The 25,179-nt window shown below is 36.7% G+C and overlaps 3 protein-coding genes across 3 annotated transcripts in view; 2 read left to right on the top strand and 1 right to left on the bottom strand.

Annotated features, from left to right (window-relative positions):
* The window catches only part of LOC143637445 (uncharacterized), a 123,284-nt gene that overhangs the window by 3,235 nt on the left and 94,870 nt on the right, over window positions 1-25,179 (top strand). The window lies entirely within an intron of this gene.
* LOC143637430 (putative protein S-acyltransferase 7) lies at window positions 15,404-18,590 on the top strand. The gene is made up of 5 exons (XM_077104825.1): window positions 15,404-15,661; window positions 16,611-16,793; window positions 16,886-17,182; window positions 17,262-17,495; window positions 18,059-18,590. The coding sequence occupies exons 1-5, from the start codon at window positions 15,566-15,568 to the stop codon at window positions 18,503-18,505; spliced, it is 1,257 nt and encodes a 418-aa protein (XP_076960940.1). The 5' UTR covers window positions 15,404-15,565; the 3' UTR covers window positions 18,506-18,590.
* LOC143637429 (putative serine/threonine-protein kinase At1g54610) lies at window positions 19,486-23,277 on the bottom strand. Its single transcript, XM_077104824.1, has 7 exons — window positions 22,811-23,277; window positions 22,055-22,339; window positions 21,663-21,980; window positions 21,363-21,590; window positions 21,185-21,285; window positions 20,103-20,226; window positions 19,486-20,028 (listed from the first exon to the last, which is right to left on the bottom strand). Exons 1-7 carry the CDS (start codon window positions 23,111-23,113, stop codon window positions 19,681-19,683), a joined length of 1,707 nt encoding a protein of 568 aa, XP_076960939.1. The 5' UTR covers window positions 23,114-23,277; the 3' UTR covers window positions 19,486-19,680.

Genomic DNA, 25,179 nt, shown 5'->3' with positions numbered 1-25,179 from the left:
GTTAAAACTAATTATCCTATTAAGTCTGTTTTGAGAAAACCAGAAATGTCAGGTAGAATGGAAAAATGGGCAGTAAAGCAAAGTGAATATGATATAGCATATGAACCTAGGACTGCTATCAAATCCCAGGCATTAGCAGACTTTGTGGCTGATTTCACCAGTGAACTTAAAGTAAAATCAGACTTGGAAGTCCAACAACTTGAAGAAACCAAAGATAAGTGGACTCTATACACTGATGGTGCTTCAAATGTTAGAGGAACAGGTCTCGGGATTCTGCTGAAATCGCCACAGGGGGACATTATACCTCATCCATATCCTGTGGATTTCAAGCCACAAATAATGAGGCGGCATACGAAGCTTTGATAGCAGGATTACAACTAGCAATCGACATGAAAATCAGGTTTATTCAAGTACATGTTGATTCATTATTATTAACTAATCATTTTAATGGTTCTTACACTGTTAGAGGAGAAAGACTAACGAAATATCTAGAGCTAGTTAAAAAACTAGCAAAGTATTTCGAAATGTTTGATATTTCACAGGTACCTAGGGAAAAGAATGTTGAAGCAGACGCCCTAGCATATTTAGCCTCATCCTTCAGGATACCAGAAGGTGTCAAGATCCCTATCATACATATCCTGAGCCCAGCAATAGAAGAACAAGGTGTCAATGAAATATCAGAAGATGGTAGAGATATGAGAGTCACGAATCCTGAGGATAATGAAGATTCTTGGATTATCCCAATCAGTAAATATATTCAGGATGGAGTTATCCCCAAGGATGAAAACCCAGGAGCTTTTCACACAAAGGTAATCCCATATACTATAATGAATGATATATTATACAGAAAATCTCTTGCAGGACCATATCTTAGGTGCTTGGAGAAGGCAGAAGCTCAAGAAGTTCTTCAAGATATCCATGATGGAGATTGTGTGAATCACACTGGAGGCAAAGCTCTATTCTCCAAAATCCTGAGGATGGGGTATTTCTGGCCAACGATGAAGAGGGATGCTATGAATTATTCTCAGAAATGTGATGCATGCCAGAGACATAGCAACATTTTGCACCAGCCAGCAGAACCATTATATCCTATTATATCCCCTTGGCCTTTCATGAAGTGGGGGATGGATATCGTGGGGAAATTACCAAGAGCCCTAGGAGGAAAAGTCTTTATGTTGGCTATGACGGATTATTTCTCAAAGTGGATCGAAGCGAAAGCCTTTGTTCAAGTCAGAGAGAAAGAAGTTATCGCATTCATCAAGTGCAACATCCTGACAAGATTTGGGATCCCGGCAGAGATAGTATGTGACAATGGCTCGCAATTCATCGGCGAGAGAACGACTAACTTCTGTGCCAGTTGTGGAATCAAGATGATCACATCAACACCTGTCCACCCTCAGGCTAATGGATAGGCCGAATCAAGCAACAAAATCATCATCAACAACCTGAAGAAAAAAGTTGGGGTCTAAAAAAGGAAAGTAGGCCGAGGAACTTCCTTTCGTTCTTTGGGCAGATAGAACCACTTCGAAGAATGCTACTGGTCAGACTCCTTTCTCATTAGTGTTTGGAGCTGAAGCAATTATCCCCACACAAATGGTTATCCCGACGGCCAGAGTCACTCATCAAAATCCGGAAGATAACACTCAAAGTCTACTCGAAGATCTAGATGCGGTAGAAGAACTCTGGGATTTGGCAAAGATCAGAATGGCTTCTTATCAACAGAAGATAGCAAAGTCCTACAACAAGAATATCAGAGTTCGAAGGTTTCAAGAAGGGGATTTGGTTCTCTGAAAAGCTTTTCAAAATACTACCAATCCTACGGATGGGAAGCTCGCACCAAAGTGGGAAGGTCCTTACCTGGTTGATTCGGAAGCAGGAAAGGGGGCATACAAATTGTCTACTTTGGACGGCGACTTACTACCAAGGGCTTGGAATGCCATACATCTCAAGAAATATTTCATGTAAGACTTATATCCCGAGGATAACTGTTATACTAAACAGTCAAGGTATGTACTCAAACTTATACTTTTATTCATTTTTTATTATTATTCTTCAAACAAGGTACTGACTTAAGCATCGGAGGGGTGTTAGCAAGGCTAACACCCACCCCTCACTTAGAGTTGACCGTGCTGTAGACATGAGAGAATAATGTTATCTTGGGCCCTCGTCGCCAGTATTTGAAGGCCTCGTCGCCAGCTTATCCTTAACGTATAAAGGGTTTTTAACCTCTTCTAAGGTTTGAGGGATTTTCATCTCTTCTTAAGTCGCCTGTAGAGCACGTTTATTCAGCCTTAGTTTGAGAGGCGAGGCCAGCACATGAAATATAGTGACTTGTTACCTCGTTATCCTCGGCTATTGGTTTGGATCTTGAGGTTTAAGGGATCTTCATCTCTTCTTAAGACGCCTGTAGCGCATGATTTATTCGGCCTTAGTTTGAGAGGCAGGGCCAGCACATGAAATATAGTGACTTGTTACCTCGTTATCCTCGGCTATTGGTTTGAATCACAAGTTTATGGTAGACGTACCATAATCTAAGGTTAAAGAGATTTACATCTCTTCTAAAGGGCCTCGTCGCCAGTTTATTCTTAAGGTTTAAGAGATTTACATCTCTTCTAAAAGGCCTAGTCGCAAGTTCGTTTCTAATGGTTTAAGAGATTTTTCATCTCTTCTAAAGGGCCTTGTCGCCAGTCTATTTAGGCCTTATCGCCAGAATTTCTAAAAATATTTTCAGGATAATGCTAATGTCACAATTCTATTGCTAATATTTTCATAATATTTTCAAAATATTCTAAACAATGATCTTATTCCAAGGATAAGACGGTCTGGACAATTTTCAGGTTAATTGATACACGGTTCTAGTATGATTTATTATTTGCAAGTATTTTGTCTTTCGTATTATTTAAAGTTTATGACTTGATATTGTTTTATTGGTAAAACTTAAACTATTATTAAGAGATTTTTCGTGAAACTTAGATTTTTCTAAAAACGGAAAAAGTGAAAAGATACCAATATAAGTCATAAAAGGTTGTACTAATATTATAATGCAGGAAAAGATAGTCCGGGTTTTACTCAAAACGGAGCCCATCCACCCGATCTATCATAATTGTTCTAAGTGCAGAAAGTAAAAGACGGTTTGGGTTTCGTCCTGAACTAGGATCCCTCCACCCAAACCATTATCCTCAGCCTACTACATTATCCTTACATAACCATAAGAGAAATTTTTCAAAACAACCATTAAAAACACATGAAAAACAACCTAGAAACCAGGTTTAAACCTTTCCACCCTCGGCATTGTCACCTTCCTTCTTCTCCAAACCCGTCGTCTCCCCAGCCTTGGTCTCCTTCACATTCTCACTAGCTCCAGCATCTTTGACCACCTCAGAAGTCCCAGCCGTCTCATCCTCTTCAATATTCTCCCCCTTAGCATTTTGAGCTTTTTCTTCCAAGCTCCAGAATTCCAAGACTCCATCACATGACCCTTCGCTTGTACTTCCTCGGACATCTTGATCATCGACTCCAGAATGCTGGCGGCTGCACACTTCTTAGCATCCTCAAGAAACTCAGTTTTCTCTGACTCAAATGAGGCTTTGAGATCCGAAATCTCTTTGTCCTTCTTTTTGAGCAGCTTGTCCTTGGTGTTAACAGCTTGTAGAAGATCGGCGAGTTTGGCTTCGGCCTCTTTCTTGGACAATTCAGCATCTTGGGATATCTGACGGTAACTTTTGGTTTTCTGTTATTCCCAAATTAATGTTAGTTTTTCTGCATATTACTATTTTCAGGATAAGCGAAAATTACTTACTGTTCCAAAAGAGTTAGCAAGAGCTTGAAGCTTCTCTACAGCATCGGAGGTGGTCATGTCAGCAAAATTGGGGGGCAATTGTTGGGTGTGGATTTTTATCCTCGGAATTGAGCTTAACTTAAGGATGTTGACTCAAACGGTTATTCTGAGGAAGGTACGTTGACTAATTCAATTGTCCTATATTATCTAACTGTTTTGCAGATAAGAGCACGTGTTAAATATGTTTATAAGAACGTGGATTGCAACGGAATATTGCTTGAACTTCGTCAACAAACAACGTGGGCAGTAACGGCTTGTTGAAGAAGTAGTCTAGGGTTTCCGGAATAATCGGAATAACAGTTGTAATCTTCTTATTATATATTGAGCTGATAATATTGATAGGACATACAACTTCACTTGTTTAGCTGCTAGTACTTACTGTATCACCTAGTTCACGATCACTTATCAGCTCCAACCTCTGTAATCACCGGTTTTTGTTATTAAAAATACTGACGGTGATAGTTTTCACCGTCCGGGGGTTTTTTGTGCCGGAGATCATAATAATCAAGCGTTAATTCGACCAAAAGTTAAGCTCATAATCCTTAATCGAAGCAATTCGACTAAGGATTAAGTTGTAAACTCTTGACCGAAACGAAGATTATCATAATCAATGGTTTTTTCCCTCGTAATCATTTCTTTGTGTTCGATATCACCATCATTAAGCACTTCACATCACGCACTAATTTGATCAAAAGTTGCTTTGTCAATTTTTGACTGAAACAATATTATAACCCGAATAAAGCAAATCTCACATTTCAAAATACTGTTACTGAACATTCATATTTGTGTCATTCTCAAGGTTTTAATTTTCTTCAAAGTATAAATATGAATTATTGAATCTTTAATCTTTATTTTAATCTTATTTTTTCTCACACAGCAACATGGAAGCATCAAACATTACCATGTTCAAGGATTTGGATGTTTCCAACAACAGCTGTGTACCAACAAGAACCATGGAGTCACAACATCAGAATCGAAGAACCATGGAGTTTGCTGACTTGAGGTATTATTAATAATATAAATTATCATGTATAATCAAATAATTCAATTGTGTTAACTTATGATTTTCTTGGCCAGTGGCAATAAGATTTATCTCACTTTATGGGATGACTATCTGAAGCAACTTACCAAATATGTTGCTGACAACCCACATGAGGAGTATCTCATTATCGTTCTCCAATTCGCAAGAGTCAAGTATTATGGAGGTATTAACAATTATAACTTTTATATTTTACCCATTAAATTCTTTATACTTAATAATTTTAAACTAACATATCTAAATATGATTTTGGCAGAAAATGTATATGTCAACAACTCTTATGGTAATGTTGTTTCAAGGTTGCTGATCAATGATTACTTGTATGAAGTGGTTGATTACAAGAAGAGGTATTTTCTTATAACTATTAAATTATAATGTAATTTTATTCTTTAAAAACATTATTATTTATGTTAAACACCTTATTATTTTTCCAGAACCCTCCAGGTTTGCGATAAATTTTAGCTTACTTCCGAAGATTTATCAGGTGGAGCGGTTTGCGGTAGCAGTTGTTGCTATACAAAATGCTGATGTTTATATGTTTGATGAGCTCTCAAGTTTTGTTGATGTCAAACAAAGAATTAAAGTTGCTCAAGTTATCAGATCGTTGCTTAGACCTAACAGGTTTTGTTTACAATTGTTCTCTTGCTTTTTTGGTTTGGGTAAAAGTCAAAACGGGTTCAGGTTGGCGCGGGTCAAAATGGGTCATGTTTACGATTGCCACACAAATTTTTTGTCTGTTTTAACAATTTTTACACAATAAGTAATGCCGCGGGTGTGTGCATGGGTTGGTTTGGACTAAAACGAAACAAACAAGTGGAAAGTCAGTTTTGAGTTTTTGAAAACTATTTAGTTTGGGTTTTTTTGGATTTACCATTTGGACTTGAATATTTTGGGCTGTAAAAAATAATCACCCAAAAATAATTAATTTGGGCCTAAATCGTGTGACAAGTTAATGGTTAGTTAATGTTAGTGCATGGAAATTTGACACTGTGGATATGTTATCCTGGCATATAATATGGATCAATTATCCTTAGAATATGTTGCAGATCCTGTCAGGATCAATGATCCTCAGTACTTATTATTTATTAACAATTTTCCTTTGTTATCTTGATATTTATGGCAGGTATAACGGCTCATGACCAAGTCAACGCTATATTCTCGCAATCAAATTAATATACCGCGTGGATAATGAAGGAAAGAGCTATAATTATGGAAAGACTTGATTCTAGGCTAAAATTATGATATTTGTTATTCTTTTCCTATTTAAATTGAGTTATGATCAGTTAGGGCACACCACCTATATATAGTACACGTTCATAATCATCCAGGGACGAGCAAGGCTAGCAATACACACACACTTAGATAATATTAGGCTAGCAATACACACACACTTAGATAATATTGTATCACTGATCATAATCTCCACCGATTGTAACACCATTTATTCGATTAATAAACTTGACGGTTATAGTTTTCACCGTCCGGGGGTTTTTTGTGTCGGAGATTACTATAATCACGCACTATCCGACCAAAGGTTACCTCGTTAATCCTTGACCGAAGTGATTCGACCAAAGATTACCTTGTTAAGTTTTGACCGAAGTAAGATTATCGTATTCAAGGGATTTTTCCCTCGTAATCAAATCATTGTTTACATCAAGATTTCGATTACATATTCGTTATTATCAACATAGCACTATACCTCACTTTACAGATTTGGATACTTGATCCTTAGCTGATTTTATCCAAAACAATTTGGCGCCCACCGTGGGGCAATTGGTGCTATAATCCAGAAAATACCATATCAATATTCAACCTTTCATACCCATATCACCATCAATGGCCTCTCAATCAACCTCTGCTTCATCAATCATGCCATCCTCGGTTTCTCTCTCACCAAAGACTTTGCCGCCGATGCCTCCTCCAATCACGGGAGCATCACGGGTTGCTGCTGCTGGAAACAAGACACAAATTCCAGTCTTCCAGAGCTCAAAGACCACTGCTGCCACATCGGTGGTTAACTCTAACAATGATGTTTCTACTATTTTTTCACAGGTTAAAGCATACATGGAGCAGCAGAATAAGACTAACCAGAAGATCCTTCGTGAAATTGAAGATCTCAAAAAAAGAAAGAGGCCACTGGAGGATGGGACTCCTTTGATGCCAAGGATTCTGGATTTCACTACTCCAGGATCTGTGGCTCAACAGACTCAAGGATCCTCCATCTTCCATCAAGGATCATCTATCCTTCAACAGGGGTCCATGGGTCAGCAAACTCAAGGATCCTCGTTCCCTCAACAAGGATAATCTATCCTTCAACAAGGATCCATGGGTCAGCAAACTCAAGGATCCTCGTTCCTTCAGCCAGGATCCTCTGGGATTTATCACCAAGGATCCTTCAACTCCCAACTTCAAGGATCCTTCTTCCAGAATCATGGATCCTCAGGACTTCAACATCAGAGGTCTTTGGAGGTCCATGAAGGAGACATCATCCCCATGCAAGCCATTGCCTCTGGTGGACCAGCTACCATGGCAGATGCTTCTTACCTTGGCTACACTTCTGGGATGCCAACGTTCAATCAACCGAGAGGTAACATGTATAATCATATATCCTTAGACACTAACCTTGGCTCTATGCAGGATACAGGTATCAACCAGGCTATGGCTAAGGAACTTCAGAAGCTTAAGGATATGATATCCAGCGTGCCAGGAGTGGTCCGTCCGATTCCTGAAATACCAGAAGGAAGCCACAAGTTGTCCAGATTAGCTCCACCTATTTGTGATGCTGAAGTACCAAAACGATTTCAGACCCCCAATATGAAGGTGTATGATGGAACAACTGATCCCGAAGAGCATGTGGCTCAATACAAGGAGAGAATGGAAATCAATCCAATTCCCAAAAAACTCAAGGAGGCTTGTCTATGCAAGGGTTTTGGATCCACACTAACAGGATCTGCATTAAAATGGCTGCTAAGTCTTCCTCCCTTTTCTGTTACTTCTTTTTCACATTTCGTTAACTTGTTCAACAGCCAATTTTCTTGTAGTATGAAATTTGAGAAGTTAACTAGTGATTTGTATAGAGTTGTCCAACCTTATAATGAATCCCTTAGGGATTTTGTTACAAGGTTTGGCAGGGAGGCCCTAGAGATCCCTAGTCTTGATATGGCTACGGCTGTTGAAGCATTCAAGATGGAACTTCAAAGGGGCTCCCCATTTTATGATGATCTTGTGATGACCCCATGCAGGACATTAGATGAAGTCAGAAACAGGGCACTCAAATTTATAAGGCTAGAAGATGAAAAGAAGATCCAAGAACGGTTAGGAGCTCCAACGAAACAAGAGTCACCTAACCAGAAACAAGGATCCTCATTCAGGAACAACGAATCAAAGTCGTACTCCAAATTCAACAATCAAAATGTCCGGGTAGTTGAAGAAGGAGAAGATGATGAGGACTACCCAAGTATTTCCGAGTATTGCTTCTCTGTTGATACCCATGGTTTGATTTTTGCCATGAAGGATCTTGGAGAGAAAGCAAGGTGGCCTGGAAAAAATGAGAAAACAACATCCTTCAAAGACAAGTCCAAGTGGTGTGCATTCCCTGAAGACTTTGGCCATCAGACAGAAGGTTATATTGTTTAAGGAGGGAAATTGGATACCTCCTAAGTAAGGGTCATTTCAAAGAGCTCTTGGGAAGAAAAAAGTCTAGGATCCAGGATCCTGAAGATATACCACAAAAAGCAACTCCGCCCGCACCAGACGCACAAGTAATCAACTTCATCTCCGGTGGCTCAGATATATGCGGTACTTCTTTCTCCTCAGCAAAAAGACACGCCAAAGAAACAAAGTTGGAGAACGGAGAACGACCAGTCATATCCACTACTTTGACGACTGACAAAAGAATCTTCTTTGACGAAGAAGATAAGACAAGCATCCAGGATCCTCACCATGACGGTTTGATTATAACTTTATTTATTGCTAACCATTATGTGCGCATGATCCTAGTCGATGGTGGAAGCTCGGTCAATATCATCCAACATGACGTACTACAGAAAATGAACATCCCGGACTCAGAAATCATCCCGAGAACGTCGGTGCTAGTGGGTTTCAGTGGTGAAACTAAGAAAACATTGGGGGACATCAAACTCCCAATATACATCGAAGGGTTAAACTCTTACCAAACGTTTTGTGTTATTGACAGTCTTTCTTGTTGCAATGTTATTCTTGGCAGGCCTTGGATACATGGAATGAAGGCTGTAGCCTCTACTTACCATCAGTGCATCAAACTACCAACTCCTTGGGGAGTAGTAAGGATACATGGTGACCAAGTGGAAACCAAGAATTATTATTCTTCATCAATGAAGCCGACAGCTAAACAAGCGATAGCATAGCAATTACAGCAACATCCTAGGGACGTGCTGGAAGCTCGGGAGCGAGATGTAAAAGAAGTATCTTTAGATCCTGAAGATCCAGACATGAAGGTGTTCCTAGGATCCCTGTATCCCTGACGAGATCGAGGAGGATATGGTATCCTTCCTAAAGCGATGAAAATCCACGTTTGCCTTCAGACATTCAGACATGACAGGTATTTCTAAGGAGGTAATTACTCATAAATTGGGCCTTGATCATTCTATTAAACTCGTCCATCAGAAGCGAAGGAAATTCGCTCCTGAGAGGAACGCGATCATACAAGAGGAAGTTGAAAAACTTCTTAAGGCCAGTATGATCATAGAGGTTAAGTATCCTCGATGGTTGGCTAATGTGGTTGTTATTTCTAAAAAGAATGGAAAGTGGAGGATGTGTGTCGATTTTACCGATTTAAACAAGGCATGCCCCAAGGATCCTTTCCCGTTACCACATATAGACTCCATGGTGGATACAACGGCAGGGCATGAGATGCTTACCTTTATGGATGCTTCCTCTGGATTTCAACAAATTCAGATAGAACCATCTGATCAAGAGGATACAGCATTCATGACTCATACCGGCATATATTGTTATATTGCTATGTCGTTCAGACTAAGAAATGCAGGGGCAACATATCAAAGATTGGTCAACACGATGTTCAAGGATCAGTTAGGCAAAACCATGGAAGTCTACATAGATGACATGGTAGTGAAGTCGAAGAGGGCTGAGGATCACCTTAGAGATCTTGAAGAATCATTCAATATACTTGACCAATATAACATGAAACTGAACCCGTCAAAATGCCATTTTGGTGTTAAGGCTGGAAAGTTTCTAGGATACACGGTGACCAAAAGGGGAATAGAAGCGAGCCCAGAGCAGATAGAAGCCATCATTAATTTAAAGTCTCCTGTGAATGCTAAAGATGTCCAAAGGCTGACGGGAAGAATAGCTGCTCTCAACAGATTTATTTCCAGATCCTCAGAGAAGTGCAAAGACTTCTATGATATCTTGAGGAAAAATAAAAAGTTTGAATGGACTCAAAGGCACGAAGATGCACTAAATGCTCTTAAAGATTATCTATCCTCAGCGCCTGCTTTGATGAAGCCAATAGATGGTGAGCCGCTGTCCCTGTACTTAGCTGTGTCAGGTAATGCAATCAGTGCTGTTCTGGCCAAGGATCATGAAGGACAACAGCACCCGGTATTTTATGTAAGTAAAAGCCTGTTAAATGCAAAGGTCAGGTATTCTCACCTTGAAAAATTAATTCTTGCTTTGATTATGGCCTCAACCAAGTTGAGACACTATTTTGAAACACATACTATTATTTTAAGAACTAATTATCCTGTTAAGAATGTTCTTAGAAAACCAGAATCGTCAGGAAGGATGGCTAAATGGGCTGTGAAATTGAGTGCATATGATATTCAGTATGAGCCCAGAACAGCCATTAAGTCACAAGCGCTTGCAGACTTTGTGACTGATTTCAGTAGTGACATGCTAGAGGAAGCTGATTTTGAGGTTCAACAACTGGAAGAAACCAAGGATCCTTGGATCCTCTTTACTGATGGAGCATCCAACGTAAGAGGAACAGGATTGGGTATCCTACTGAAATCGCCACAGGGGGACATAATACCCCAGTCCATTGCGTGTGCATTCCAAGCCACCAATAATGAAGCGGAATACGAAGCTCTGATCGCAGGTTTGAAATTAGCTAAACATATGAGGATCAGGTATCTTCAAGTATATGTAGATTCGTTATTAATGGCTAACCACTTTAATGGCTCATATGTTGTTAAAGGTGAAAAACTAATCAAATATCTAGATGTTGTGAAGGAACTATCAAAGTCCTTCGATTCTTTTAGTATTATACAGGTACTAAGAGAAAAGAATGTTGGGGCATATGCTTTAGCAAATTTAGCTTCATCATTGAAGATTCTAGAAGATACGAAGATCCCAATCATCCATGTACTCTCACCAGCAATAGGAGAACAAGAAGTTGGGGAGATAACAACTGACAAAGATATTGTGCCTTTAGATCCATTATCCTCAAGTAATCAAGGATCTTGAATCCTCCCGATCAAGAAGTTCATTCAAAATAGAGAAATTCCAGCCACAGAGAATCCTAAGTCCTTCAAACTTAAGGTATCACAATACATTTTATTAAATAATATTCTGTATAGGGAATCTCTTGCAGGTCCATACTTGAGATGTATCGAAGATCCTGAAATTCAAGAGGTGCTCAAAGACTTTCACGAAGGAGGTGCTCAAATACTTTTTCTAATCATGATCAAGTATCCTCAGAAGGATCAGGGATCCTGAAGTTGGTAATATCTATCCGATCAGTTATTCATTTCAGATTCTTATTAATTTAAGGATAATATATTTTTGACGTTTGTCTTTTTCCAAGTTTTAAATAACAATGCAGATTTCAATAAGAGATTCAATGTCTAAGAGGTTGGCCACCTCTCCTTTAAATTTAAGGTACTTTACTATTTCCCTTGGCCTAGCCCACGATTGGATATGACCCCCGACGGTCATATCCCCTAAGGTTTAAAGGTTTTCTTCTTTCTTATAAATTAGAGTTTCTACACTCTCGCCTGGAGTGCACGCTATCCAACGTATAGTCCGGGGCAGCGGGACCAGTACACATTTAGTGGCTGACAATTTCGTTGTCTTCGGCTATATGGAGGATCCTATGATTTATGGTAGACGTACCATACCACCGGTTTATAACGTTTTCACGTTATCTGACGTTTGGGCTAAATCCCGGTTTGGGCGAGTCCCCAGTTAACATTCGTATCTTTGGGCCAGTCCCCAGTTTGGGCTTGTTCCCAGTTTATTGGGCTTGTCCCCAGTTTGGGCTTGTCCCCAGTTGCACGGGCTTGTCCCCAGATTATTTGGGCTTGTCCCCAGTTTGTTGGGTTTAATCTCAGTTAATATCATAAGTTATTTGCATCAGGTATCCTAAATTCAATTACGAGGATCACAAAAGGATCAATACTTATGGTAAAAGGATATACAGCCGGAAGGGAAGTTCCCAAGGAAACTCCAGGATGACAATTATATCCAGCTTGTCAAATCTCATCTGTTTTGCAGGAAGCTTGATTTCAAAGGCAAAATGACAGCTGTGATCTTATCACAACCGCCATTTTGGGGGCAATTGTTAGTGCACGGAAATTTGACACTGTGGATATGTTATCCTGGCATATACTATGGATCAATTATCCTTAGAATATGTTGCAGATCCTGTCAGGATCAATGATCCTCGGTACTTATTTTTATTAACGATTTTCCTTTGTTATCTTGATATTTATGGCAGGTATAACGGCTAATGACCAGGTCCAACCTATAATCTCGCTATCAAGTTAAGAAAACACGTGGATAATGAAGGAAACAGCTCTAATTTTGGAAAGGCTTGATTCTAGGCTTAAATTAGGGATATTTGTTATTCTTTTCCTATTTAATTGAGATTATGATCAGTTAGGAAAGACACATTGTATACACACACACCAGAGCATTCTCTCTATCACAGCTCGTTCACTTAGAAATCATTGTAATACTGATCAATATCTCCAACCCTTGTAACACCCTTTTTTGATTAATAAAGTGGTGATAGACGATTTTTCATCACCCGGGGTTTTTGTGCCGGCGATCCGAACCAGATCAAGGGCTTTTCCCCGTAACAAATCCGTGTGTTTGTGTTTGCAATCGATACATACTTGTTTTCATCACCATAGCACTAATCCTCACTAAACGAATTTGGATACATTATCCTTAGCAGATTTTTATCCAAAACAGTTAATTATTATCCATTTGGACTAAATTAACTGGTTACACTATTTATTAAGTTCTTTTAAATTACTTAACACTCAAAATTAAATACAAAATTCCATACATTCGGTTTGTTTTTTGTTACATGCAAATCGAACCGTTGGTTGTTGTTCATGGTCAGTTATTTTGGTTATAGATCGGTCTTTTCGGTTTCATACACCCCTATAATGTGGAATATGATAACACAATATACAATAATAATCCAAAGCTTTGAATAAAATTTGCACACGGTACTGTATGCATTTAAATCAAACTTTGGGTGACTCTCTTTTTAGTCAAAAGTTTTCGGTTTGACCCTTTTGAGATAGAATGCAACTTGAATCGTCCATTTATAAGATAATAGTTTAATAATCATCTCTGTTTATGACCTTAATACTCTTGATACTAATGATATAATTCCATTTCAATTTCAGTTTGTGCGTGATTTATTAGAAAACATTTGTTTTTTTTTCATTTCACGGATGTTAAGCCTGTCAACAGGGACGATCTTACTGGTATAGTTTTTAAATTTACACTCAATTTAGTACAAGGAACATTTCTATAGTGTGCGCGGTGCTATTTTTTTACCTTGACTGTGAATCAATTGTAATTGCAGATACATTTGTTTGAGTTTCATCCTACTCATTGTAGATCACACTAGCTTATAACAGGTCAAAAGGATCCACTGGTCTCACTGAATGCGTCAATTGCCATTATTTGATATACATTCTAAATTGTAAGGTTTTTGTCACATTTATGCTTCTTTTTCACCTTTTTACAGTTTTGTAGAACATGAAGCACTTGGTTGTAAATCATTTTTAACTACAGATAATAGCCTTTGCTTTTAATATAAAATTTGAAAGGGATTAAAGATATATATTATTGGTAATTACATGACCTATAACATTTGTGATATTTCCTTTTTTTGCCATGTTTTGATGATTTTGTTTTTCATCTATTGCACTTATGAACAAAAATATTGAATTAAAAACACTTGACCAGCATATTTAATTTGACTTTTATAATTGCTTATTAGCTTCGTATATCTTATAAAAAGTTTTACAATTACCGAGGGTATATTAGGCATTTAATTAATAGTATTCTGGTAATGAGCAATTACAATTTTTGAAATTTATTGAGTTTTGCAGCTATGGGACATCATCTCAGGCCTGTTTCAGTCTATATGGGGTATTGCAGCTCAATTTTAGCTATGTGATCATATGAAATATTCAATCTTCGATAGATTTGAATGTTGTTTGAGTGGTGATGCCAGTTCTTTGTATAGATAGAAGTAATATGTATTGTATGTTTTCGAATTTTGTACTTATTGCTTAATTTTTTTTTACCATCTCGTCTATTAGCTTCATATATCTTCTTTTTTTCTTCATTTCACGGGGTGAAGGGTAGGGTTTTTGCATATGGTCAAATGCATGTAGTTTTATTAAGAGTGAAGAATGTAGATGGTATTAAAATGCTTATTTTAGATAGACAATGTAAATATACAAACAAAAAACGTATATGGTTTATAAGAAAATTTTTTAGTAGCTTATGAAGAGAATGTTTAAACTTTTAAATTTTGTTTGTAAACATTCTACTATGCAACGCCATGTTTGTATGTTTGTAACATACATTATATGTATGTTAGCCTTACAATTTTTGTAAGTATATTGGGAGTGGAATACATATTTGCTAGTTCGATGCTAGCTTAGTTTAGCTTGGATATTTCATAAGTTTAGCTTCTGATTATTTCTTGTTAATCCAAAACATAAACCCCAACCGTGTTTAGCCGTGCATATATTCTTCTATCCACATGGGTTTGGGTGTAATCCAGCACCCTGAATTACTCTTTTGGTATATCATCTATAGTCTATAGAATCAAAGCCGGAGTAACATCCTAACTTAGTTTACACTGATATCTATATAAATAACTTGCATGTGAAGACTTATCAATTGAAATCTTGCCACACTTCAAAGAGGTGCATGTTCGAACATTTTGCCGTTCATTTTTCTTTATATTTACCCTAACTCCTTTATCTAAAATTGATTAATAACATTAGCAGTGCCAGTGATACACAAAATATTTATGTGTCATACGATAATAAAATAATACTCCGTAGTAAACATGTACATATGAGAACAAAGGTTACAAGTATGTATGCGTTGTCCTCATGCTGTCAAACCCTGTTATTATTATTTATATTTATTTAAAAGAGTAATTGACCACCACGTTTAGAAGGTTCAGTTGTGTTTGTTGAAATTTCATTATTATTTAATATTTTATTACTATAATAAAAATTATAATGAACTATAGTCACTGTTTCGTCTCACGCCTTCCCTCTTAACCTGCAATGGAAACTCATCAAAAGTAATAATAAAGTCAAAGTCAAACCCCAACTCTGTCTTTGACCTCTTCTTCTTATTATTATTATTCTCCATAGTTTTTTATACTTTTAGAGAGAGAAACTGTTAGAGAGAGAGAGATGTATGGAGTACAGCCGCCGAATAATTCCGGTGAGTCCGTCGGCGGTGGCACGGCGGAGGTCATCCGTACGTACCAGACATGGAAAGGCAGTAACGTAAGCTTTCTTTTCTTTCTAACTTTAATTTTATTGTGTATTTTGTAATCAACCTGATCCGATTTGACTGATTGCTCTTGATATCAGATTATTATTATTATTATTATTATTATTATTATTATTACTACTATTATTTATGATCAGTTTTGTAGCTTAATAGATACATGAAATTGTATGTTTTAGTTTTTTAGTGTTTTAGGTTTTGGCCTCTTCTGGAAGTTAGGGCAAGTTATTTAGAGCTATAGATACATGAAATTGAAGACCTAAGTTAATGGATTACGTACGGTGGATTCAAATTAAGATGATGATTTCAAGGAGTTTACGGTTTATGCTTGTAGTCAAGCACATGTAGGTACATGATATTGAAGACTGTAAGTTATTGATTAGAATTAAGATGATGGTTGCGAGCAGTTTACGGTTTATACCTGTAGTCAAACATGTTATTGATTGGAATTAATATGATGATTGCAAGTAGTTTACGGTTCATGCTTGTAGTCAAACATGTAGTTGCATACTTGCATTAAATTGAAGACTGTATATTAATGGATGAAATACGATAGATTGAAATCGAGATGATGATTGCGAGTAGTTTTCAATTTATGCTTGTAGCCGAACGTGTAGACACATGAAATTGAAGACTGTAAGTTATTGATTCGAATTAAGATGATGATTGCTAGTATACAGTTTATGCTTGTAGCCAAGCACATGTAAATGCATGAAATTGAAGACTGTATATTAATGGATGAAATATGGTAGGTTCTGATTAAGATGATCATTTTAAGCAGTTTACAATTATGCTTGTACCGAAAGTGTAGATACATGAAAATGAAGGCTGCGAATTGATAGCTTTGAATTAAGATGATGATTGCAAACAGTTACAGTTTATGCTTGTAACCAAACATGTAGCAGTGACTTTGAATCATTATAATTTGCTGTTTTTAATGTGCAGATATTTTTCCTTGGTGGAAGATTAATATTTGGACCAGATATACGGTCAATCTTCATGTCAATATTCCTAATAGTTGCACCAGTTGTAGCTTTCTGTGTATTTGTTGCCAGAAAGTTGCTCGATAAGTTCAGCCATCATCTTGGAATATTAGTTATGGCCACTGCAATTGCATTCACAATCTATGTAAGTTATCTTCATATTATTCTAATGTATTTATCATTATATTCATAACCTAATAACTTAATATTGATTATTATGGAAATGTTGGTTTGCAGGTTGTAATCCTGCTTCTAGTAACATCCGCGAGGGACCCAGGAATAATCCCACGCAACACACACCCACCAGAACCAGAAGTAATAGACCAGAACGTAGAAGTGGGGTCAACCCAAACTCCACAGATACGTTTACCTCGCTTCAAAGAAGTAATGGTCAACGGGTTCACCGTCAAAGTCAAATACTGTGATACATGCATGCTTTATAGACCCCCACGTTGTTCTCATTGTTCCATATGTGATAACTGCGTTGAACGGTTCGATCATCATTGCCCGTGGGTCGGACAGTGCATTGGATTGGTATAACATGACCTTCTGTTTTAAAAGTTCTATTTTATGAAATATATATCAGTTTTTAACTTTGTTTTTATTCGTGCAGCGTAACTATCGGTTCTTTTTCATGTTTGTATCTTCAGCAACTCTGCTTTGTATTTATGTTTTCGCCTTTTGTTGGGTGTATGTAATAAAGATCAAGAACAGTGAGGAAACAACTGTTTGGAGAGCCTTAGTTAAAACTCCCGCTTCGATCGTGTTAATTATTTACACGTTTATATGCGTGTGGTTCGTTGGTGGTCTTACAGTCTTCCATCTTTATCTCATCAGTACAAACCAGGTGAATCACTAGTCTTTTATAAACCATTATGGGTGTGCATGAAACCGAAAAAACGGAACCAAAATAACCGTAGCCAAACAAAAACTTAGAATTTGGTTATTATGTTTTCTTTGTTTTGGTTTTGCATGTAATTAAAAGCAAATAAACCGAACCGAAATTATGGATTACATATTTTATTTTGAATTTTAAGCAATTTATAAGAATTATATACGTAGGTGTACCCAATTCCCAAATATATTAGCCCAAAAGCACTTTGTTATTAATTAACATAAAGATTTAGGCCCAAGTTCATTATTTTGTGGCCTAGTATTTTTTTTAGGTTAAAAAGTTTAAAGCCCAAATGATAAAAGTAGAAAAACAGAGACCGAACCTATACCGTAAACCATAAAATACCGAAACCGAACCAAACCCGTAAGGAAAACTGAAAACCCGGAATCGAACAGTTTTAAAAACCTATTTTTGGTTCGATTTGAGCTCAAAACCGGCACATGCACACCCATATAATCCATTGAGTTTGCTAGAAAAACTTTTGAAACTTTTCTCAACATTTTGTTATCGTGCAGTCAACATATGAAAACTTCCGGTACCGATACGATCAGACCGAAAATCCATACAACCGAGGGATAATCGAGAATTTCAAGGACGTGTTTTGGCGAAGCATTCCGCCTTCCAAGAACAACTTTAGGGCTGTGGTCGTTAGAGAATCAGAAACCACCCAGGCTTCCGGGGGTAGTTTTGTAAATTCAAATGTGGAGAAGACTTTGAGTGATATAGAATTGGGTGACAGGAAAGTTGCTGGGAGTAACGGGTCTGGTCGGGCTGATCAGTATGATCAACCGGGTTACCATCGGCGGTCCAGTTGGGGAAGGAGAAGTGGAAGCTGGGAGTTACCAACTGATATTGGTTCGGTTGCATCGGGTCGTGGTGACTCGAACCGGATCACTGGTGGGAGTAGTGACAGCTTGGGAGGAAGCAGGGGTGGTCAGTTGACTGGTCAAAGTAGGCAATGACTGGTCAGGGTTTATGGTGGTGTTTTCATAGTTGTGGTTTATTTGACCCTTTTTTTGTGGTGAATTAATAGAATGTGGAGAATATAAGCTACTCCTTCTGACTTATGATTGATATATATGTGTGGTGGTTTGTTTCTTGAGACTTACAATATAGATACTAGTGTACATAGCGCTTGGCTTTTCTTTATATACCACGTTTTGTTTTGATTTTCAGTCGACTAAAGGGTGTTCAAGGAACCGAAATTGAATTATTCGGACTACAAAAACAAACCACATATATATATATATATATATATATAACAAAAATCAAAAATCTATGCATATTTCGAATTTGAATCATATTTGATTCAAGATTCAGAATCAACAGTTGTGTTGATTGCTAATTCATGTCAGAAATTGAAAAAACAAATTTCAAATAGGAACTAAAATTTCAACCGAATTTCTGGATTTACAATCCAATTCGACCATTCAACACTCTACTTGGGCATGTCTGTTGCGTAGACAAAGAAATTGAAACTAAACTTGTTTATACCTTAATTTGATTCCTAAATTTGTAACATAGAGGATGTATTATATCTAGTGGTAAGTTGAACGGGTCAAAGGGGTTGAATAAACGAATCGAAAGAGCTAATGTCAGTTTTTAGTATGGGTTATGTTAGGTGATAGTTTAAAGCATAGCTTGTATTGAGCAACTGGACACGTAAATAACATACAGATACGAATATCTATACTAAATAACGCAATACACACAAGAATATTATTCACGGTTAACGCGCGCAAGTTATATACGCATTTATAGACGGGTTCATTTAATAATCAACAATAAGTTGTTAATAGCGACACTTACATAGATACGTTTTAAATTTATTAATTAATGTCAGGACGTTAAAACCTTATGTCACATCAAGAATACTAATTATTGTAGTATAAAAACTAATTAATCATGATTTACATCGATTAGTCATGCATCGTCTTGTCAATATCATGGTTATTATAAAGAAAATAAACGGGTTTAATAATTACACTTTCAGGCTTAAAAGATAACCCACAAAACGAATCAGATTGCATTCAACAAAACTATGTAACATATGAAAAAAACTGTCAAAAATCAAAATATATAAACTAACACAAAAAGATCAACTTCAAAATTAAAAACCCATTTATGATTTATTTATCTACCTTCGATTGTGAAAAACCGCATCTTTATTCTTGAATCTTAGATCCATCTTTAGACTAATGGAGGATGCAAAAAAGGTCCGTAAGAACTTACGAGAAGATGCCACATGTGAACGGGCCCTCTTATGCTTTCTAGTAGACGGCCCGTCAACAGTCCTGGATTCTTTGACCGAAGAGGTCGACTCAAAAATCGATGAGCTAACTGATGTGCCATCATCTGTACTGAATGAAACGGGCCCGCCATTGTGTGAGGAGTCAAAATGATGCCCGACAGCTGCATCCCTATGAGGTGGTGGGAATTTTTCACTCTTGCTTTTGGTATCTGAGTTATTTGCAACTCTCCATATCTGTGAATGAAACCGAAAGTGCAACATTATTTAATTAAATATTTTAAAAATCAGTAATATGTGAAATTAACTACCTCTAAGTTGGATTGGATCTCTGCATTCGCCTCGGGAGCTGGATTTGCGCGGCCCGTACGGTCACGAGTTCTCGGTTTTTTATTTCCGTCAGCGGCTTGAGATTTTGTACTTAGACCTCTTCGCCTATCAGGAATTAGAAATAATAACGCAATTTGCATTAACATATAGATGATATTTAGACTTAATAAATAAGTAAATGTTGTGCCATATGACACAATTACAACAACCAAACCCAGTAAGAAATCCGGCCAATAGCAAAGCTATTTCAGGGTCTGGGGAGGGTGGGATGTAGGCAAACCGTACCCCTATCCTAAAGAATAGAGAGGTTGCTTCCAAAGAACCCCCAACTCCAAAACCATATGTATGAAACCGAAAAACGAAAATACAAGTTCAGCACTAGATCTTTAGGTGGCGGCAAAAGGTTTGAAAAATACAATAAATCCCATGAAAAATTAAAAATAATAATAACAATAGTCATAAATAATAAGTAGATAGATAAGGATAGTGATAACGGTTATTAATAAGAAAATATAGAATAATAATTTAGAATTTAAGTATTACAATAATATATCATTTAACCCTAAAATAATGTAAGGAAAAGCCTCTACGATGCATTTCTAACCAAGAACTCTACATTCCTACTAAAAGGAAAACCCATATGGCACAATTATATGACCCAAATTCCGGTTTTTCCCGCTTCTATTATTGTATCAACTTATTTATCATTTATCATAATAAAAAACAATTATATAAGGATATTTTAAATATGAAGACTGATTTTAAAGTAAGTCAAATAAACTCTTCCATCAATTATTTATCGTTTATTATAATAATAATCAATAATAATCAAATATTCTTTTCATTTTCAATAGTATTGCTTTCTTACCTAAAAAGTAGTTACTTATAGGTAATTTCAGTCATATCTTATTTCAAAATATTGTTTCCTAATTCCTAAATATTCATTGCTAACTACTAATAGTTCCTTTATTCAACCCATATAATAAAGGGGTACCAAATCTAATAGGTAGCATAAAGTAGATACGAATAAAAATGCAAAAAATGAAAAAATGAAGTTAAAAACCTTCTGGCTTCTTCATCCCTCAATTTGACATCCAGTTCTTTACTGGGAGGATATTTTGGTAATTCTGATGGCTCACAAGCATACGGTTCAGTTGAGAAGAACTGTGTAGACAAGGAACACAATACTTGAGTAACATAAAACCGAACACGCACTTTTGTATTAAGTAAGCAAAACTCACATCACTATTGAGCGATGAAACAGCAGACCCGCGATCATCAGGGTCAATTGCAAGAAGCATCTCTAATAAAGGAAGTGATGAAGTCGGAAAATCCTTAAAAGTTTCACTCATACAACGCTTGTATGGCTGACGTGGCTTAAACAAAGTGGCGTTTGGCAAACGGTACCTCTTCCAATATTCCTCAGACGGTGAACCGCATAATTTAAATATCTTGTGTAGCTGCTCAACCTAAAAGTTTCAAAATTTCCATATATTAATATATCATACATGATATTAATATAGCATTTAAACAGTCTCTACCTCTGTGCGGCCTGGCATTATCGGTTTGCCAGAAAGGAGCTCAGCCAAAATGCAACCAGCACTCCACAGGTCAACACCGACACCATAATTAGTTGCTCCAAGAAGAAGCTCGGGAGGTCGGTACCAAAGAGTAACAACACGGCTAGTCATCGGTTGCTTATTTTTCGGATCATAAAAGGACGCTAATCCAAAATCGGCTATTTTAAGAATCCCATTATCATCAATCAGCAAATTGGACCCCTTGATATCTCTATGCAACACACCGTTCTTATGGCAATGTTCAAGCCCACACAGTAACTGTTTCATGAAACACCTGATCTACAAAAAGATTCATTTTATCAGTCATCACATTTTGCATAAAAAAATATAACCTTCCGAATCATGAGCTTTACCTGTGGCTCTGTGAATTTGGCAGTTTGGGTGGCAGCAAGACCAGCAAGATCATGTTCCATGTACTCAAACACGAGATAAAGACTGGAAGACATTCTAGATGTAACCAATCCTTCAAGCTTAATAATATTGGGATGATTAAGCTTTTTCAGTATCAAAATCTCTCTAGCCATGAACTTAACATTCTCAGGCTCTAAAGTATCAACCCTAACTTTCTTCAATGCAACTACCTTCCCGGTTATCAAATCCCTAGCCTTATACACATTGCTATATGTCCCTTGCCCAATCTAATCACCAATCAATAACTAAATTAAAAACGCGAAAAAATCACCAAAACATACATGTTTAACCAAAATATTCTTAAAACAGGCATTGAACGGGCTATCGGGCTAAAGAGATGCCTAAACGGACATGAATGGACTCTAGTGTCGTCCTACACTTCTTTTTATGTTTGTTAGGAAAGGACAGTCCGTGCAATAAAGGTTAGGTAACGGAACAATTATTTCACACAAATTACATTTCCTAACAAACATAAAAGGAAGTGTAGGACGAGACCAGAGTCCATTCATCGCCGTTTAGGTATCTCTTTGGCCTGATAGCCGGTTCAATGCCTGTTTTAAGAATATTTTAATCAAACATACCTGTGTTTGGTAATTTTCAATTTAACAAAATTAATTCAGGATCTAGGTATAGAAACTGAATCCGTAATTAGGATATAAGATTTAAATATTTAATTACGAAATCAATTAAATAATTACCTTATCAAGCTTCTCAAACTCGTTAGCACGACGAGGATTCCAATCGTTGATTGCGTCACCGGCGACGTCAGAGAGCCAGGCCGGCCACGTGGGAGCGGTGTGGAGGCTATACTGCATCTTCAACCTGCGTCCGTAAGGGCGAACATCGTCCTTTTTATCAACAACCGGCCGGACGCTTTGTGTAGGTTGCGTATTGGAAGTATTAGTATTAGTATTAGTAGCTGCTGCTTGTTCGGCAGTATCGTTTGACTTGGACCTTCGATCTGAAGAAGCTGATGCTCCGGTACCGAGAACACAACCCATAGCTGCTTAAGCTAAACCTAGCTGGCCATCAGTTAGTTGTTATATTATTATATAAGCAGGTATCTAATATCTAGGGTATCGAATAATAATAATAATAATAATATTGTTGGTTTCTGCATTCAATTTTGAGAAAGTGGTGTTGCCGGTGAAGATAGATTCCGGCGAGTTGTACAGTACAACAACAAACTGTGCACTGAATATTGCAGAGAGAGAGACAACTAAAAGGAAGTCAGATTTTAGGAGTCTTTTTCTCGTTTAGATTTGGATTTCGATTCCACTTGTTTTATCACCAACTTTTCAACCATGGTTTTCTCACATAATTACAATCTTGCCACTGAAGCTTCATAAATGATAAATCAACTCTTACGAAACAAGACGAATAGCTAAAGAATATAAGAAAAAGATGTATGAAGATGTAGATTTTATTATTCATGTGTATATTATAATAAGATATAATGACATGTATATATAGAAGAAGATAACTTAAAGAAAAAGCCTAATCTATATTTAGTATTGATAACCACAATAATTTATATTTATAACACCCCCCCTTGGTTATCAACTCAATACGATTGAAGATGTTGTCTCACTAAAATCCTTGCTAGGAAAACCCAGTGGGACAAAACCATAGCTAAGGGAAAAAGAGTGCAACACGTATTGTCTCCCCCTAATTTATATATCCTTTAAAATGGTAAATATCGATCTTCTGTGAAAGTTACCCGAAACTTTTGTTGTCAATCATTTGCGTCTTCTTCCCTTGACATTTGAATCTTTAAGTTGAATAATGTTGTATGATCTTCCCATGAAAACTTCTATTGCTTCATCTGGTAAACACTATGATCCTGTTGTGTTTCTCTGCATCAATAAGACTAACCAAACTTGTTTTGATGGGTTGGTAAAATATAAACGCATATATTTCATACCTGAAATACATGTTTTAACACATTCTGATGTCTCCTAGCAAGACACATGCCGATAAATATAAATAAAGAAAATAATAATCATATATAGCTAACAGTATGACAAATGCACATATACATTTAATTATGGTATTTTGAACCAATAATATTTCATATTCGGATAGAAATGATATAGAGTCATTGTTTGACATCAATTTAACATGCTAAAAGGATTAAATTTGTCCATGATAAAATGTCTCTAACATTTCCTAGATCTTTGATGGATTTATAAACATATAATTACACATACACTCGAACTATAAGTCGAAGTAATAATCACACCTTGTCAAGGTCTTTGAAAAAGAATTTTCTCTTTAAAAGCTCATAAGTTTCTCTCGATGATGTGTACATCATCACTGTATGATTATAATGAACTTTTAAGAGTGAAATACTGATAAAAATATGGCTAATTATATCCAACTTATCTCCCTCCTAGTCAAAATATCTCTTGATTTGTACCAAGCTCAATCCGAATAATTTAATCCATACTTAATAAGCATGAATCCATGCATTTACCAATCCATCATGGACTTCTTTTCAACTTGACAAATTATGCATACGCATTCACTTTCCAGGATTTTTGCTGCATAAACTTCCTTAATAACACATCATTTTCTATCACATATCAAAAATCCATATTGTACAAGTTCTTTGTTTATTGAGATATTGTACTCATCATGTACATTCCCTTCTATGTGTATGCTTATTGATGCACAAAATTACATCATTAAGATTTATCAATTAATCTTTCAAGTATTCAATTACCTTAGAAAACTCTTCAGGAGTTCCATTTATGTCTAACATATTCAATAATCGTAACGTATTAAAATATGACTCTGTACACAACAATCATTGTGTTCTCGAGAACTTACTTCCATGGTTGCAAAACTCGCTAGGCGCTCCCAGGGCGGTCGGCTAGGGAGTTGCGAATACTCGGTTTAGGCGGGGTGTACTCAGGGAGTACTCGGATATGGTATTTTACAAAGAAATTCATTTTTTGAAAATTATATATATATGTCAAATATGAAAAGTTTACTAAATATTCTACAAAATACAAATGAAAAATACAAAAACAATCAATAACACGTACATATTAGTTCAAGAACA

Source organism: Bidens hawaiensis, unplaced genomic scaffold (assembly GCF_021521415.1).
Source record: "Bidens hawaiensis isolate Kalapana, Puna unplaced genomic scaffold, B.hawaiensis_p1.1 tig00008283_1, whole genome shotgun sequence".
NCBI classification, from domain to species: Eukaryota; Viridiplantae; Streptophyta; class Magnoliopsida; order Asterales; family Asteraceae; genus Bidens; species Bidens hawaiensis.
The sequence above is the reverse complement of the archived record's forward strand: the minus strand, read 5'-3'. Positions and strand labels throughout refer to the sequence as shown.

Coding starts and splice junctions, on each gene's coding strand:
- LOC143637430 (XM_077104825.1), top strand. CDS start 15,566: ATGTATGGAGTACAGCCGCCGAATAATTCCGGTGAGTCCGTCGGCGGT. Junction 15,662..16,610: donor AGACATGGAAAGGCAGTAAC/GTAAGCTTTCTT, acceptor TTTAATGTGCAG/ATATTTTTCCTTGGTGGAAG. Junction 17,496..18,058: donor ATCTCATCAGTACAAACCAG/GTGAATCACTAG, acceptor GTTATCGTGCAG/TCAACATATGAAAACTTCCG.
- LOC143637429 (XM_077104824.1), bottom strand. CDS start 23,113: ATGGGTTGTGTTCTCGGTACCGGAGCATCAGCTTCTTCAGATCGAAGG. Junction 21,286..21,362: donor TTTCATCGCTCAATAGTGAT/GTGAGTTTTGCT, acceptor TTGTCTACACAG/TTCTTCTCAACTGAACCGTA. Junction 20,029..20,102: donor AGATCCAATCCAACTTAGAG/GTAGTTAATTTC, acceptor TTTCATTCACAG/ATATGGAGAGTTGCAAATAA.